Raw genomic sequence first — 15,673 nt, forward strand, 5'->3', positions numbered from 1 at the left:
CTGTTAGGATGGAACAGAAAATATGGCACTGTAGCTAGAGGTCGACCGATTATGATTTTTCAACGCCGATACCGATTATTGGAGGACCAAAAAAAGGAGGTACAGATTAAAAAACGGCCAATTTTATATATATAAAATACAACAATACTGAATGAACACTTATTTTAACTTAATATAATACATCAATAAAATCAATTTAGTCTCAAATAAATCATGAAACATGTTTAAATAATGCAAAAACAAAGTGTTGGAGAAGTAAAAGTGCAATATGTGCCATGTAAAAAAGCTAACGTTTTAGTTCCTCGCTCAGAACATATGAAAGCTGGTGGTTCCTTTTAACATGAGTCTTCAATATTACCAGGTAAGAAGTTTTAGGTTGTAGTTATTATAGGACTATTTCTCTCTATACCATTTGTATTTCATATAGCTTTGAATATTGGATGTTCTAATGGGTACTTGAGTATTACCAGCCTAATCTCGGGAGTTGATAGGCTTGAAGTCATAAACGGCGCAATACTTGAAGCACAGCGAAGACCTGCTGGTAAACGCAGGAAAGTGTTGCTTGAATGAATGCTTACGAGCCTGCTCTATCAGACTGCTCTATCAAATCATAGACTTAATTATAATATAATAACACACAGAAATACGAGCCTTAGGTAATTAATATGCTAAAATAATTTAGAAAATAAAACGTTTTTTGGTCTAAATATTGCTGTTACATTGCACAACCTTCGATGTTATGTCATAATTATGTACAATTCTGCTGCATATACCCTGACTCTGCTTGCACAGAATGCAAGAGAAGTGACACAATTTCCCAAGTTAAAAGAAATTCATGTTAACAGGCAATATTAACTAAATATGCACGTTTAAAAATATATACTTGTGTATTGATTTTAAGAAAGGCATTGATATTTATGGTTAGGTACACATTGGTGCAACGAAGGTGATTTTTTTCACGAATGAGCTTGTTAAATCACCCGTTTGGCATTCAATGATAAATTAACAGGCACTGCATCAATTATATGCAACTCAGGACAATCTAAATAAACTAGTAATATCATCAACCATGTGTAGTTAGTGATTATGTTAAGATTAATTGTTTTTTAATAAGTTTAATGCTAGCTACCACCTTACCTTGGCTCCTTGCTGCACTCGCATAACAGGTAGTCAGCCTGCCACGCAGTCTCCTGTGGAGTGCAATGCCCAAAAATGCAGATTACCGATTGCTATCAAAATTTTATAATCGGCCCCAATTAAATCGGCCATTCCGATTAATCGGTCGACCTCTACACTGCACAACGCGAGGTCCGGCAGTACAGTACTGGGCTATTTAGCTAAAGAATCTCTGTGTCGTGCTTGTCTCAGAGCAGCCGAAACAGTACTAAAATAGTTGTAGGCTTTTGCTTCTAAATTCAATATGCTCTTTAAATAAATAAGACCAACAATGTATCTTAAAATATGTTTTCAATGATGTGACTTTCAGACAATAATTACATTTATAGGATTTGAGTACTCTATATTAATATCTAAGGGGCATTTTCCGTTAGGATCTGTGAGAATATCTAAGGGGCTTTTATATCATTATAAATGAATTAAAAGTAAAAATATTTTGGAGATTTCGTTTTCATTTAACCCAGCACGAGCGAGAAAAAGGCAATTCTTGAACATGGGGTGAGACATTCTCACTCATTTGTAAATAAAGCCAGTTATTTAGAATGATTTATTTCTGGAGAAACCTAACTTGTGTCACACCTTGGTCATTGTATTTTGTGTTTTTTTAATATGTTTGGGTAGGCCAGGGTGTGACATGGGTTTATATGTTGTTTTTTTGTATTAGGGTTTGTAGTATTTGGGATTGCGGCTAATTAGGGGTGTTGTATAGGCTTGGCTGCCTGAGGCGATTCTCAATTGGAGTCAGGTGCTTATCGTTGTCTCTGATTGGGAACCGTATTTAGGTAGCCTGAGTTTCGCTTTGTATTTTGTGGGTGTTTGTTCCTGTCTCTGTGTTGTAGTCACCAGATAGGCTGTAATTAGTTTCACATTCCGTTCTGTTGTTTTTGTATTTAGTTCAGTTATTTCATGTACCGCGATACTTTCATTAAAGTCATGAGTAACCTACACGCTGCATTTCGGTCTGACTCTCTTCATTCAACAGACGAACGCCGTTACAACTTGATTATTTAGCAGACATCACTTACTTATATTCAGTCAACACATATCTTAAGAATATCATGGAATATTTGACATTTTCGTTTCTCCATGCTTGTCTCAGAGCAGCGCGAAACTATGCTGAAATAGAGGCCCACAGGGGGAAGGCTATGTACTGTATTCTGTGCCCACACGTGGCATCTCTTCGGTTACACATCCTTGGAATAGCAGAACAGGCCCGGTATCCCTTGCTCTGCCTGGTGAGCAGTTGGTCAAGTTCTGTTGTCAGAAGAGGAATGGAAATGTCAGGGTGAACCAAAAACCTGACGAACCCGCCACGTACTGTATATTGACTCTTCCTGTAGGAGGTGGAGTTCCTGAGCACACAGGTGTGGCTGGCATGGATTGTGACTCCCATCTTGTTCTTTTTCAATGTGTGAGTGAGTCAATGACTATTCAAGCCATTGACTCACTGATGAAGGAAGATGAGTGATCGGCAAAGGCAATCTGTAATCTGCAGGCATCACGGCTCGATAAGAAATGTTATATATACACACACATATATATATATATTTACAGTTGAAGTCGGAAGTTTACATACACCTTAGCCAAATACATTTAAACTCAGTTTCACAATTCCTGACATTTAATCCTAGTAAAAATTCACTGTTTTAGGTCAGGTAGGATCACCATTTTATTTTAAGAATGTGAAATGTCTGAATAATTGTAGAGAGTGATTCATTTGAGCTTTTATTTCTTTCATCACATTCCCAGTGGGGCAGAAATTTACATACACTCAATTAGTATTTGGTAGCATTGCCTTCAAATTGTTTAACTTGGGGTCAAATGTTTTGGATAGCCTTCCACAAGTGTCCCACAATAAGTTAGGTGAATTTTGGCCCATCCCTCCTGACAGAGCTGGTGAAACTGAGTCAGGTTTGTAGGCCTCCTTGCTTCGCACACGCTTTTTCAGTTCTGCCCACAATGTTCTATAGGATTGAGGTCAGGGCTTTGTGATGGCCACTCCAATAGCTTGAATTTGTTGTCCTTAAGCCATTTTTCCACAACTTTGGAAGTATGCTTAGGGTCATTGTCCATTTGGAGGACCCATTAGCGACCAAGCTTTAACTTCCTGACTGATGTCTTGAGATGTTGCTTCAATATATCTGCATATTTTCCTTTCCTCATGATGCCATCTATTTTGTGAAGTGCACCCGTCCCTCCTGCAGCAAAGCACCCCCACAACATGATGCTGCCACCCCCATGCTTCACGGTTGGGATGGTGTTCTTCGGTTTGCAAGCATCCCCCTTTTTCCTCCAAACATAACGATATGATTAGTCATATTAAAACCTTGGGACACAAACGCATAATGAGTGCTTTAACTCTCCCTTGTGGTGGTCTGGAGCAATGAAGGTGTACCTCTAAGTCCCGTGGTGTAAGCTCGAAACTTTTAAAGGAGGAACCGCTGTATGAGAGTTAGGGGTCAATTCCATTTCAAATCAATGGAATTGAGGATTAGTACACTACTTTTAAAATAGGATTTTATTTGGTGTAATTTCCTTGAGATGCATTCAAATTGCATTACCTCAGGTGATAAACTAACACACTTAAGACAACTACTACGTAAGTGCTCAAACACTACTTAAAAAAAACAGCCTCATTACTCACAAGCTGCTGAAAAGTGGGCATTCCCGAGTGCTGTTGGTATCCATGGCAACGACACTGGGCACGAGAGCGCTGATAACAGAAGACCTGAAGCGAGGGACAACATTTAATCAGATATCTTCTACTGCAAACCTGAACGTCGAGAGATTACAAGCAAGTAGCATCTCAATTTCAGCAATGGCCCCATCTTCAATCAGAATTGAAGCAAGACAAGAGAAAAGGGCACGTTTAAAAGCTGACAGCACTTGGCAAACATGAAAAATGTATTTATACCTACAATTTCAATCACAGTTTGCATTTCATTAGACAGAGACAGAGTACAGAACTTCACCCATAGCATTGCTCTTTTTCAGTTTCTGTAAAAAGTGAACATGAATCAAAGTCAAAGTCAAGTGATACCCGATGTAGAAGCCATGGTTGGGGTCGGGGGTGTACTCGGTCCACTTGAGGAGTGCCCTCTCAAACTGCATGGTCACCTCGGTCACAGAGTTAGGGGGCAGCTGGACCAGCATCTCGAGCAGGTGGGGCCGAAGGCGGTCCTTGGATGGCTGGTAGTGAATGTAGCCTAGGTAGAAAGAGGGGAGTAAGAGAAATTGTATTTATTTACTCACAACAATGAAAGACAAGTAAAATGACGACTTGGGCTGTTTTTATATATTTTTTTTACCTTTATTTAACTACGCAAGTCATTTAAGAACAAATTGTTATTTACAATGACGGCCTACCCGGGAACAGTGGGTTAACTTAACTGCCTTGCTCAGGAGCAGAATGACAGCTTGGGGATTCGATCCAGCAACCCTTCGGTTACTGGCCCAACGCGCTAACCACCAGGCTACCTGCCGCCCCAAATGTGAAGGTCATGGCATTTTGGATGGAGGATTTGTCAGTCAAATGACTGAAGTCACCATCATAAAAATTGGCCGAATAGCAATCATTATATAGTTGGAAAAAGTATATGAACCCCTAGACTAATGACTTCTCCAAAAGCTAACTGGAGTCAGGAGTCAGCTAACCTGGAGTACAATCATTGAGACGAGATCGGAGATGTTGGTTAGAGCTGCCTTGCCTTATAAAAAAAAACCTCACAAAATTTGAGTTTGCTATTCACAAGAAGCATTGCCTGATGTGAACCATCCCCCCGAACAAAAGAGATTTCAGAAAACCCAAGATTAAGAACTGTTGACTTGCGTAAAGCTGGAAAGGGTTACAAAAGTATATCTAAAAGCCTTTGATGTTCATTAGTCCACAGTAAGACAAATTGTCTATAAAGTGAGAAAGTTCAGCACTGTTGCCGTCCTGAAGAATCCTAGAGTGTCAGCTAAAGATTTACAGAAATCTCTGGAACATGCTAACATCTGTTGACGAGTCTACGATTACGTAAAACACCAAACAAGAATGGTGTTCATGGGAGGTCACCACGGAAGAAGCCACTGCTGTCCAAAAAAAACATTGCTGCATGTCTGAAGTTCGCAAAAGAGCATCTGGATGTTCCACAGTTCTACTGGCAAAATACTCTGTGGACAGATTAAACTACAGTTGAGTTGTTTGGAAGGAACACAACACTAGGTGTGGAGAAAAAAAAGGCACAGCACACCAACATCAAAACCTCAACCCATCTGTAAAGTATGATGGAGGGAGCATCATGGTTTGGAGCTGCTTTGCTGCCTCAGGGCCTGGACGGCTTGCTATCGTCAACGGAAAAATGAATAACCAAGTTCATCAAGACATTTCGCAGGAGAATATAAGGCCATCTGTCCACCAACTGAGGCTCAACAGAAGTTGGGTGATGCATCAAGACAACAACCCAAAACATAGAAGTAAACCAACAATAGAATGGCTTCAAAAGAAGAAAACACACCTTCTGGAGTGGCCCAGTCAGAGTCCTGACCTAAACACAGATCGAGATGCTGTGGCATGACATCGAGAGCGGTTCACACCAGACATCCCGAGAGTATTGCTAAACTGAAACAATTTTGGAAAGAGGAATGGTCCAAAATTCCTCCTGACCGTTGTGTCTGATCCACAACTACAGAAAACGTTTGGTTGAGGTTATTGCTGCCAAGAGCGTCAACCAGTTAAATCCAAGGGTTCACATACTTTTCCAACCCTGCTTTGTGAATGTTTATATTATGACGAATTTATGCTGAAGTCCAGGTAATTCCAAAGGGTTCACATACTCTTTCTTGCCACTGTACATATGTGTACAGTCGTGGCCAAAAGTTGAGAATGACACAAATATACATTTTCACAAAGTTTGCTGCTTCAGAGTCTAGATATTTTTGTCAGATGTTACTATGGAACACTGAAGTATAATTACAAGCATTTCATAAGTGTCAAAGGCTGTTATTGACAATTACATGAAGTTGATGCAAAGAGTCAATATTTGCAGTGCTGAACCTTGTTTTTCAAGACTTCTGCAATCCGCCCTGGCATGCTGTCAATTGACTTCTGGGCCACATCCTGACTGATGGCAGCCCATTCTTGCATAATCAATGCTTGGAGTTTGTCAGAATTTGAGGGGTTTTGTTTGACCACCCGCCTCTTGAGGATTGACCACAAGTTCTCAATGGGATTAAGGTCTGGGGAGTTTCCTAGCCATGGACCCAAAATATCGATGCTTTGTTCCCCGAGCCACTTAGTTATCACGTTTGCCTTATGGCAAGGTGCGCCATCATGCTGGAAAAGGCACTGTTTGTCACCAAACTGTTCCTGGATGGTTGAGAGAAGTTGCTCTCGGAGGTGTGTTGGTACCATTCTTTATTCATGGCTGTGTTCTTAGGCAAAATTGTGAGTGAGCCCACTCCCTTGGCTGAGAAGCAACCCCACACATGAATGGTCTCAGGATGCTTTACTGTTGGCATGACACAGGACTGATGGTAGCGCTCACCTTGTCTTCTCCGGAAAAGCGTTTTTCCAGATGCCCCAAACAATCGGAAAGTGGATTCAGAGAAATTGACTTTACCCCAGCAGTCCAATCCCTGTACCTTTTGCAGAATATCAGTCTGTCCCTGATGTTTTTCCTGGAGAGAAGTGGCTTTTTTGCTGCCCTTCTTGCAGGCCATCCTCCAAAAGTCTTCGCCTCACTGTGCGTGCAGATGCACTCACACCTGCCTGCTGCCATTCCTGAGCAAGCTTTGTACTGGTGGTGCACCGATCCCGGAGCTGAATCAACTTTAGGAGACGGTCGTGGCACTTGCTGGACTTTCTTGGGCGCCCTGAAGCCTTCTTGACAACAATTGAACCTCTCTCCTTGAAGTTCTTGATGATCCGATAAATGGTTGATTTAGATGCAATCTTACTGGCAGCAATATCCTTGCCTGTGAAGCCCTTTTTGTGCAAAGCAATGATGACAGCACGTGTTTCCTTGCAAGTAACCATATTTGACAGAGGAAGAACAATGATTCCAAGCTCCACCCTCCTTTTGAAGCTTCCAGTCTGTTGTTCGAACTCAATCAGCATGACAGAGTGATCGCCAGCCTTGTCAACACTCACACCTGTGTTAACAAGAGCATCAATGACATGTCAGCTGGAATGCAGTGGAAATGTTTTGGGGGGGATTCAGCTCATTTGCATGGCAAAAAGGGACTTTGCAATTAATCTGATCACTCTTCATAACATTCTGGAGTATATTCAAATTGCCATCATACAAACTGAGGCAGCAGACTGTGAAAATTTATATTTGTGTCATTCTCAAATCTTAGATAGATAGATATAAAATTATCCTATGCATAGCCTAGGCAACTGAAGATTTGTTTGCTTGCTGAACCAAGGAGCAGCCAAGTTTAAACATGTTGTAAAGAGTCCATGTTAACGTGGAAACAGACTCAACCGCACCTGTCATTTTTTTCCCTCATCCTAGCTCTCCTTATATCAGAGTTTAGACATAAAACAGGCTTCCTTTTAATTTGCTGCTTTTGAGTAAAGTTTGAAGTTGATTTTAAAACAACAATCATCCAATATCATTGATTACATGGTTATACAAATACCGTCACAGCCCTAATAGTGACAGGAACATAATATATAGGTGTAGCAGAGGTGAGAAACCCAACAGCTTAAACAAAAACTTCTCCCATAAAATGATCAATATAAAACAGTAGGTAAGTAAGAATTGTGTACACAAATTTATATTATGTAAATAGTTTATGATAAGTGAATACCATAATGTAGTTATTTTGTTAGCTACTTCTCCCTATTAGATGAAATCATATTTTTTTAAAGCCATTTTAGTTGTCGCGCTAGCTGTACTGTCCGCATAGATTCACAAATCATGGGAATATGCAGACCGTGTCTCCCGCCGAGGCATGTGTTGCTAGGCAACCCCCTGCACTTGCCCTAGGCACATATAGAGAAGGAACTGTCAGATGCGTCATAATAGCCCTGGAACTAGCCACACTGGGAGTCACATTTTAAATGGAATACATTGAATACACAGAGCAGGGTAAAAATGATATAAAAAAAGTGACCCTATGCTTGGTGTGACTTATGGGCAGAGCAGACCATCCGATATGCGCTTAAATATTGTGATATGCAACCTGGAATTTAAATGTAAGAGGATATATATATAGCAATAAAAATAACACTGGTGAGCAACTACAATTTCAGAGACAAACCACAAGTTCTTCAAGTTTAGTACTAGGCCTATATCCACACATTTGGATGATCTGAATGATGGTTGAATTTACAATATACAGCTAGGTTTGGCCTCCAGCCAATTTGTTCCTGAGCTTGTCTGTGGGCTGAACATAATTAGCCTATTAGCAAATAGCCTACTAGCTGCCCAATTCACAGCCCTACACAATAGGTTAAACTACACAATTAACATGTGGTTAGTGGTCTAATTTATTGAAAATATAAAAATGAAGATCTGATTACAGTGGTAGAATCACCAATAACTATGTTAATAAGCCTACATACTCTATTAAAATATATTAAATATGAAGTGTTTCTTCAAAGCAAAACTAGTGGGTCTTGTTCAGAACTAAACTATCGCTGTTTGCAAAGAAATCAATCTGAAATGTCATTAGGAATCTAAGCATGGTACTTTCAGAAGTACATTTTCCACCCCAGACTTGAGGCCCGAGTCTGACACAGGAGTGCATGACGACAGAATGGGAGGAAATAGCTATAGGCCTATCGACAAAAATATATGGATGACATAATTGCATCTGTCAAACCGGTAAGCCTCTCTCTCATTTCTTAAATAGTGCTCTAACAAAGCCCCCTTGTTAGTAAAGTGCCTATTCAACTTCAAGCACAGAGCATTGTCCATATTGATCTTAGAAATAGCGATCCACACGCTGCATCAATCTGAACTTCCCTGTAATTATCCAATTATATTCCATTCCCACTAATATTGTAATTAAGCTTTCACATGTCATACACTTATCAAGCATTTGGTGCTTGCTTTTATTTATGCCAAATCATTTGACTGTCAATTTTCTGTTGCGAATAGAGAAGACCATACAATTGAAGTCGGAAGTTCACATACACCTGAGCCAAATACATTTAAATGCAGTGTTTCACAATTCCTGACATTTAATCATAGTAAAAATTCCCTGTCTTAGGTCAGTTGGGATCACCAATTTATTTTAAGAATGTGAAATGTCAGAATAATAGTAGAGAGAAGAATTTACTTAATCTTATTTCTTTCATCACATTCCCAGTGGGTCAGAAGTTTACGTACACTGTTTAACTTGTTTAAAAATTGTTTAACTTGGGTCAAACGTTTCGGGTAGTCTTCCACAAGCTTCCCACAATAAATTGGGTGAATTTTGTCCCAATCCTCCTGACATAGCTGGTGTAACTGAGTCAGGTTGGTAGGCATCCTTGCTCGCACACGCTTTTTCAGTTCTGCCCACAAATTTAATATAGGATTGAGGTCAGGGCTTTGTGATGGCCACTCTAATAGCTCGACTTTGTTGTCATTAAGCCATTTTGCCACAACTTTGGAAGTGTGTTTGGGGTCCTTTTCTATTTGGAAGACCATTTGCGACCAAGCTTTAACTTCCTGACTGATGTCTTGAGCTGTTGCTTCAATATATCCACATCATTTCCGTTCCTCATGGTGCCATCTATTTTGTGAAGTGCACCAGACCCTCCTGCAGCAAAGCACCCCCACAACATGATGCTGCCACCCACGTGCTTCACGGTTGGGATGGTGTTCTTCAGCTTGCAAGCCTCCCCCTTTTTCCTCCAAACATAACAATGGTCATTATGGCCAAACAGTTATATTTTTGTTTCATCAGAAAAGAGGACATTTCTCCAAAAAGTACGATTTTTGTCTCCATGTGCAGTTGCAAACCGTAGTCTGGCTTTTTTATAGCCGTTTTGGCGCAGTGCCTTCTTCTTTGCTGAGCGGCCTTTCAGGATATGTCGATATAGATACTTTTGTGCCGGTTTGCTCCAGCATCTTCACAAGGTCCTTTGCTGTTGTTCTGGGATTGATTTGCACTTTTCGCACCAAAGTCTCTAGGAGACAGAACGCATCTCCTTCCTGAGCTCTATGAAGGTTGTGTGGTCCCATGGTGTTTATACTTGTGTACTATTGTTTGTACAGATGAACGTGGTACATTCAGGCGTTTGGAAATTGCTCCCAAGGATGACTTGTGGAGGTCTACAATGTTTTTCCTGAGGTCTTGGCTGATTTCTTTTGATTTTCCCATGATGTCAGGCAAAGGCACTGAGTTTGAAGGTAGACCTTGAAATACATCCACAGGTTTTAAAAAAAGTTTATTTCAACTTTATTTAACCAGGTAGGCAAGTTGAGAACAAGTTCTCATTTACAATTGCGACCGTGCCAAGATAAAGCAAAGCAGTTCGACACATACAACGACAGAGTTACACATGGAGTAAAACAAACACAGTCAATAATACAGTATAAACAAGTCTATATACGATGTGAGCAAATGAGGTGAGATAAGGGAGGTAAAAGGCAAAAAAAAGGCCACGGTGGCAAAGTAAATACAATATAGCAAGTAAAACATTGGAATGGTAGATTTTCAGTGGAAGAATGTGCAAAGTAGAAATAAAAATAATGGGGTGCAAAGGAGAAAAATAAATAAATAAATACTGTAGGGAAAGAGGTAGTTGTTTGGGCTAAATTATAGGTGGGCTATGTACAGGTGCAGTAATCTGTGAGCTGCTCTGACAGTTGGTGCTTAAAGCTAGTGAGGGGGAGAAGTGTTTCCAGTTTCAGAGATTTTTGTAGTTCGTTCCAGTCAAAGAAAGAATTGGTTTTGGGGGTGACCAGAGAGATACACCTGCTGAAGCGCGTGCTACAGGTGGGTGATGCTATGGTGACCAGCGAGCTGAGATAAGGGGGTACTTTACCTAGCAGGGTCTTGTAGATGACATGGAGCCAGTGGGTTTGGCAACGGGTATGAAGCGAGGGCCAGCCAACGAGAGCGTATAGGTCGCAATGGTGGGTAGTATATGGGGCTTTGGTGACAAAACCGATTGCACTGTGATAGACTGCATCCAATTTGTTGAGTAGTGAAGGAGGCTATTTTGTAAATGACATCGCCTAAGTCGAGGATTGGTAGGATGGTCAGTTTTACAAGGGAATGTTTGGCAGCATGAGTGAAGGATGCTTTGTTGCGAAATAGGAAGCCAATTCAGATTTAACTTTGGATTGGAGATGTTTGATGTGGGTCTGGAAGGAGAGTTTGCAGTCTAACCAGACACCTAGGTATTTGTAGTTGTCCACGTATTCTAAGTCAGAGCCGTCCAGAGTAGTGATGTTGGACAGGCGGGCAGGTGCAGGCAGCGATCAGTTGAAGAGCATGCCTTTGGTTTTACTTGTATTTAAGAGCAATTGGAGGCACGGAAGGAGAGTTGTATGGCATTGAAGCTTGTCTGGAGGGTTGTTAACAGTGTCCAAAGGGCCAAAAGTATACAGAATGGTGTCGTCTGCGTAGAGGTGGATCAGAGACTCACCAGCAGCAAGAGCGACATCATTGATGTATACATAGAAGAGAGTCGGTCCAAGAATTGAACCCTGTGGCACCCCCATAGAGACTGCCAGAGGTCTGGACAGCAGACCCTCCGATTTGACACACTGAACTCCATCAGAGAAGTAGTTGGTGAACCAGGCGAGGCAATCATTTGAGAAACCAAGGCAAGGTACACCTCCAATTGACTAAAATTATGTCAATTAGCCTATCAAAAGCTTCTAAAGCCATGACACAATTTTCTGTCATTTTCCAAGCTGTTTAAAGGCACAATCAACTTAGTGTATGTAAACTTCGGACCCACTGGAATTGTCATACAGTCAATTATAAGTGAAATAATCTGTCTGTAAACAATTGTTGGAACTGACAATGTCCTAACCGAAAAGTATTCAGACCCCTTGACTTTTTCCACATTTTGTTACGTTACAGCCTTATTAAAAAAAAGAAATAAATATTCCCTCAATCTACAAACACTTAGCGAACAGTAAAAAAAAAAAAATTGTACAGATTCATAAAATAGAAAAAAAACTTAAATATCACATTTACATAAGTATTCAGACCCTTTACTCAGTTACTTGTTGAAGCACCTTTGGCAGCGATTACAGACCAGATTCTTCTTGGGTATGACGCTACAAGCTTGGCGCACCTGTATTTGGGGAGTTTCTCCCATTCTTCTCTGCAGATCCTCTCAAGCTCTGTCAGGTTGGATGGGGAACGTTGCTGCACAGCAATTTTCAGGTCTCTTCAGAGATGTCCAATCGGGTTCAAGTCCGAGCTCTGGCTGTGCCACACAAAGATGTTATTCAGAGACTTGTCCCGAAGCCACTCCTGCGTTGTCTTGGCTGTGTTCTTAGGGTCATTGTCTTGACGGAAGGTGAACCTTCGCCCCAGCCAGGTCCTGAGTGCTCTTGAGCAGGTTTTCATCAAGGATCTTTCTGTACTTTGCGCCGTTGATCTTTCCCTCGATCCGGACTAGTCTCCCAGTCCCTGCCGCTGAAAAGCATCCCCACAGCATGATGCAGCCGCCACCTTGTTTTACCATAAGGATGGTGCCAGGTTTCCTCCAGACGTGACGCATTCAGGCTAAACAGTTCAATCTTGGTTTCATTAGACCAGAGAATCTTGTTTCTCATGGCCAGAGTCCTCATGTGCCTTTTACTGAGGAGTGGCTTCCATCTGGCCACTCAACCATAAAGCCCTGATTAGTGGGGTGCTACAGAGATGGGAGAACCTTCCAGAAGGATAACCATGTCCACAGAAGAACTATGGAGATTTGTCAGAGGGACCATCGGGTCCTTCTCCCGATTGCTCAGTTTGGCCGTCCGGCCAGCTCTAGGAAGGGTCTTGGTGGTTCCATACTTCTTCCATTTAAGAACGAATGAGGCCACTGTGTTCTTGGGAACCTTAAATGCTGCAGATATTTGTTGGTACCCTTCCCCAGATCTGTGCTTCAACAAAATCCTGTTTTGGAGATCTATGGACAATTAGTTTCACCTCATGGCTTGGTTTTTGATCTGACATGCACTGTCAATTATGGGACAGGTGTGTGCCTTTTCAAATTAATTGAATTTACCACAAATGGATGACAATCAAGTTGTAGAAACATCGCAGGAATGATAAATGGAAAAAGGATGCATCTGAGATTAATTTAGAGTCTGATAGCAAAGGGTCTGAATACTTATGTAAATAAGGTATGTTCTTTATTTTTAAGACATTTCTAGAAATGTCAAAAACCTGTTTTTGCTTTGTCAAGTTCTCTTCAAAATATAACATTTTAGGTCAGGCACATTTTGTGGCTGCATGAGGCTTTATGATACTGAAGCATGTGCTCCCCCATGTGGGAAGAAATGGCCTTTCCCTCAACTGCTATCAATAGGTAACTGCCATTTATATCAGGCTTAGGTGGACCAGGGTCAGCAGGTGAACAGCGGGACTGAAGTACTCACTGGGTTTGTTGTCACGGCCCTTGCTGGTGACAGTGAGCGTGTGGATGTAGAGGCGCAGGTACCAAGGCACAGTGTCTAGCAGGAGCACGGGGAAGGCCCGGTATGGGTGGTTGTTGTACATCAGGGTGTGGATCTCTCCCGTCTGCAGCCCGTAGCCAGCCACGTAGCGCTCTCCATGCAGTAGGGGACGCAGCATGTCTCCTGGGGTGGGGGAAGGAGGGAGTGTTCATATTGTCAATCATAAAATTATTAAAACATAAATATAATTTCTATGGTGAGTTTTATACAGACACCATTTTAAATGCTCTACATGGAAATGAATTTATATCACAATTTTTTCACCTTTTTCGGTAACACATTACCTGATCTTACTGTGCAGTAACTAGGGCTATGTAGACTATTTCAGAAGAACAGAATAGCATACTCTGAGTTGTCCTTATGTTAGGTCCTGATCTGGCTATGCCATATGGCTGTGGGCTACACTAGTTAATTTAGCAGACAAGATTTGCTTAGAATTCCGTGGCATTATCTTATAGTATGAAGAATACAATTGAACAAAGCTCGAAACGAGGGACTGCTCTATTCGTGTTGAGCGTTTAACAAAGTAATAGATACTCCTATATGCTTAATTTAGAGTTATTAATGTAAATGTAGTTCTACAAACGTTGGGCTATATGGTTAGATGTTTAATTCATTGTAAGGCTGTATGCTACGACTAATGATGATTTGAAAAGTTCTGCTTAGTTTGATGATGATGATTTGAAGAGTTCTGCTTAGTTTCTTGCACAGGTTGTAGACACTTCATTAGGCTCTCATTCACAATTTGACAAGCACTTGATAATGCCTCAAATTTCACAGCGGCATCCCCTTTGTGGCCGTAATGCACCCTTAAAAAAATCCATGCTTTTTGCGGCCAGTGGCCGTTGTGCCCTATGAAGAATAGAATTGAACAAAGCTCCAAACGATTTGAGGGACTGCTCACATGCGGCTATTCTGTGTTGAGTGGTTAACAAAGAAATGGGTACTCCTATATGCTTAATTTAAAGATATTCATGTAAATGTGTTTGTTCTACAAACTTTTTTCAAATCATCATTAGTCATATCATACAGACAAGATTTGGATAAATTGTGAATGAGAGTGCTGCGTTGTGCCTTTCTCCCTGAGTGTTGCATGCTCCTAGGCATCTCTCACTCACATGGCTCTCCATCACATGATCGGGTGAAAACAGACACTTCGGGGAACACAACTGCGTGCGTCCTAATCCAATTCCGAGGTGCGTATTGAAGATATTGGAAAAACTGTCCACATTCACTTTTCGTCAGCCAACAAGATGAGTAGGCCTAACGAACAACAAAATCACTAGCCTAAGTCAATCTTCTATCCCCCATAGTACAAAAACCAACATATTCTATGTGAGAAATAAATATCCAAAACATTGTATTCCACAATTGTCTCAGACTATGTAGCTGATGCAACAGATCACAACATTTTCGGTTAAAATTGTATTTCTTTACATTATAAGTGCAACATGGTAGTAGGCAATAAGGGCCAATGTTCCATTAGTGGGAAAACACCATTATCAAAACTGACCGCTAATGTGATTATGCATCTAATGCTTTCATTATAAAAGGTGTATTTTTATAGAAAAATGATTTTCCCCAAACTTGAAACTCACACACTGCTTATGTATGCCAGTTAGGCTCTACACCCCTTGTAAAGCAGATTAATGTGCTAAATTTTAAAGAAATTATTTGGCCACTTTACTTGTGATACAAACCTTATCAAAACATATGCCTATGGGCTAGGTCAAATCAAATCCAATTTTATTTGTCACATACACATGGTTAGCAGATGTTAATGCGAGTGTAGCGAAATGCTTGTGCTTCTAGTTCCGACAATGCAGTAATAACCAACGAGTAATCTAACTAACAATTCCAAAACTACTACCTTATACACACAC

At 40.9% G+C, this 15,673-nt stretch overlaps 1 protein-coding gene across 1 annotated transcript in view; it reads right to left on the bottom strand.

Annotated features, from left to right (window-relative positions):
* Nucleotides 1–15,673, bottom strand: part of LOC124046160 (GPI transamidase component PIG-T-like) — a 36,946-nt gene that overhangs the window by 3,442 nt on the left and 17,831 nt on the right. Inside the window, exons 9-11 of the mRNA XM_046366233.1 lie at nt 13,713–13,913; nt 4,217–4,382; nt 3,821–3,904 (exon numbers count right to left, since the gene is read on the bottom strand). Of these exons, the coding sequence (XP_046222189.1) occupies nt 3,821–3,904; nt 4,217–4,382; nt 13,713–13,913 (451 nt within the window). The remainder of the gene's footprint in view (nt 1–3,820; nt 3,905–4,216; nt 4,383–13,712; nt 13,914–15,673) is intronic.

This window comes from Oncorhynchus gorbuscha, linkage group LG10 (assembly GCF_021184085.1).
Source record: "Oncorhynchus gorbuscha isolate QuinsamMale2020 ecotype Even-year linkage group LG10, OgorEven_v1.0, whole genome shotgun sequence".
In the NCBI taxonomy this organism is placed as follows: Eukaryota; Metazoa; Chordata; class Actinopteri; order Salmoniformes; family Salmonidae; genus Oncorhynchus; species Oncorhynchus gorbuscha.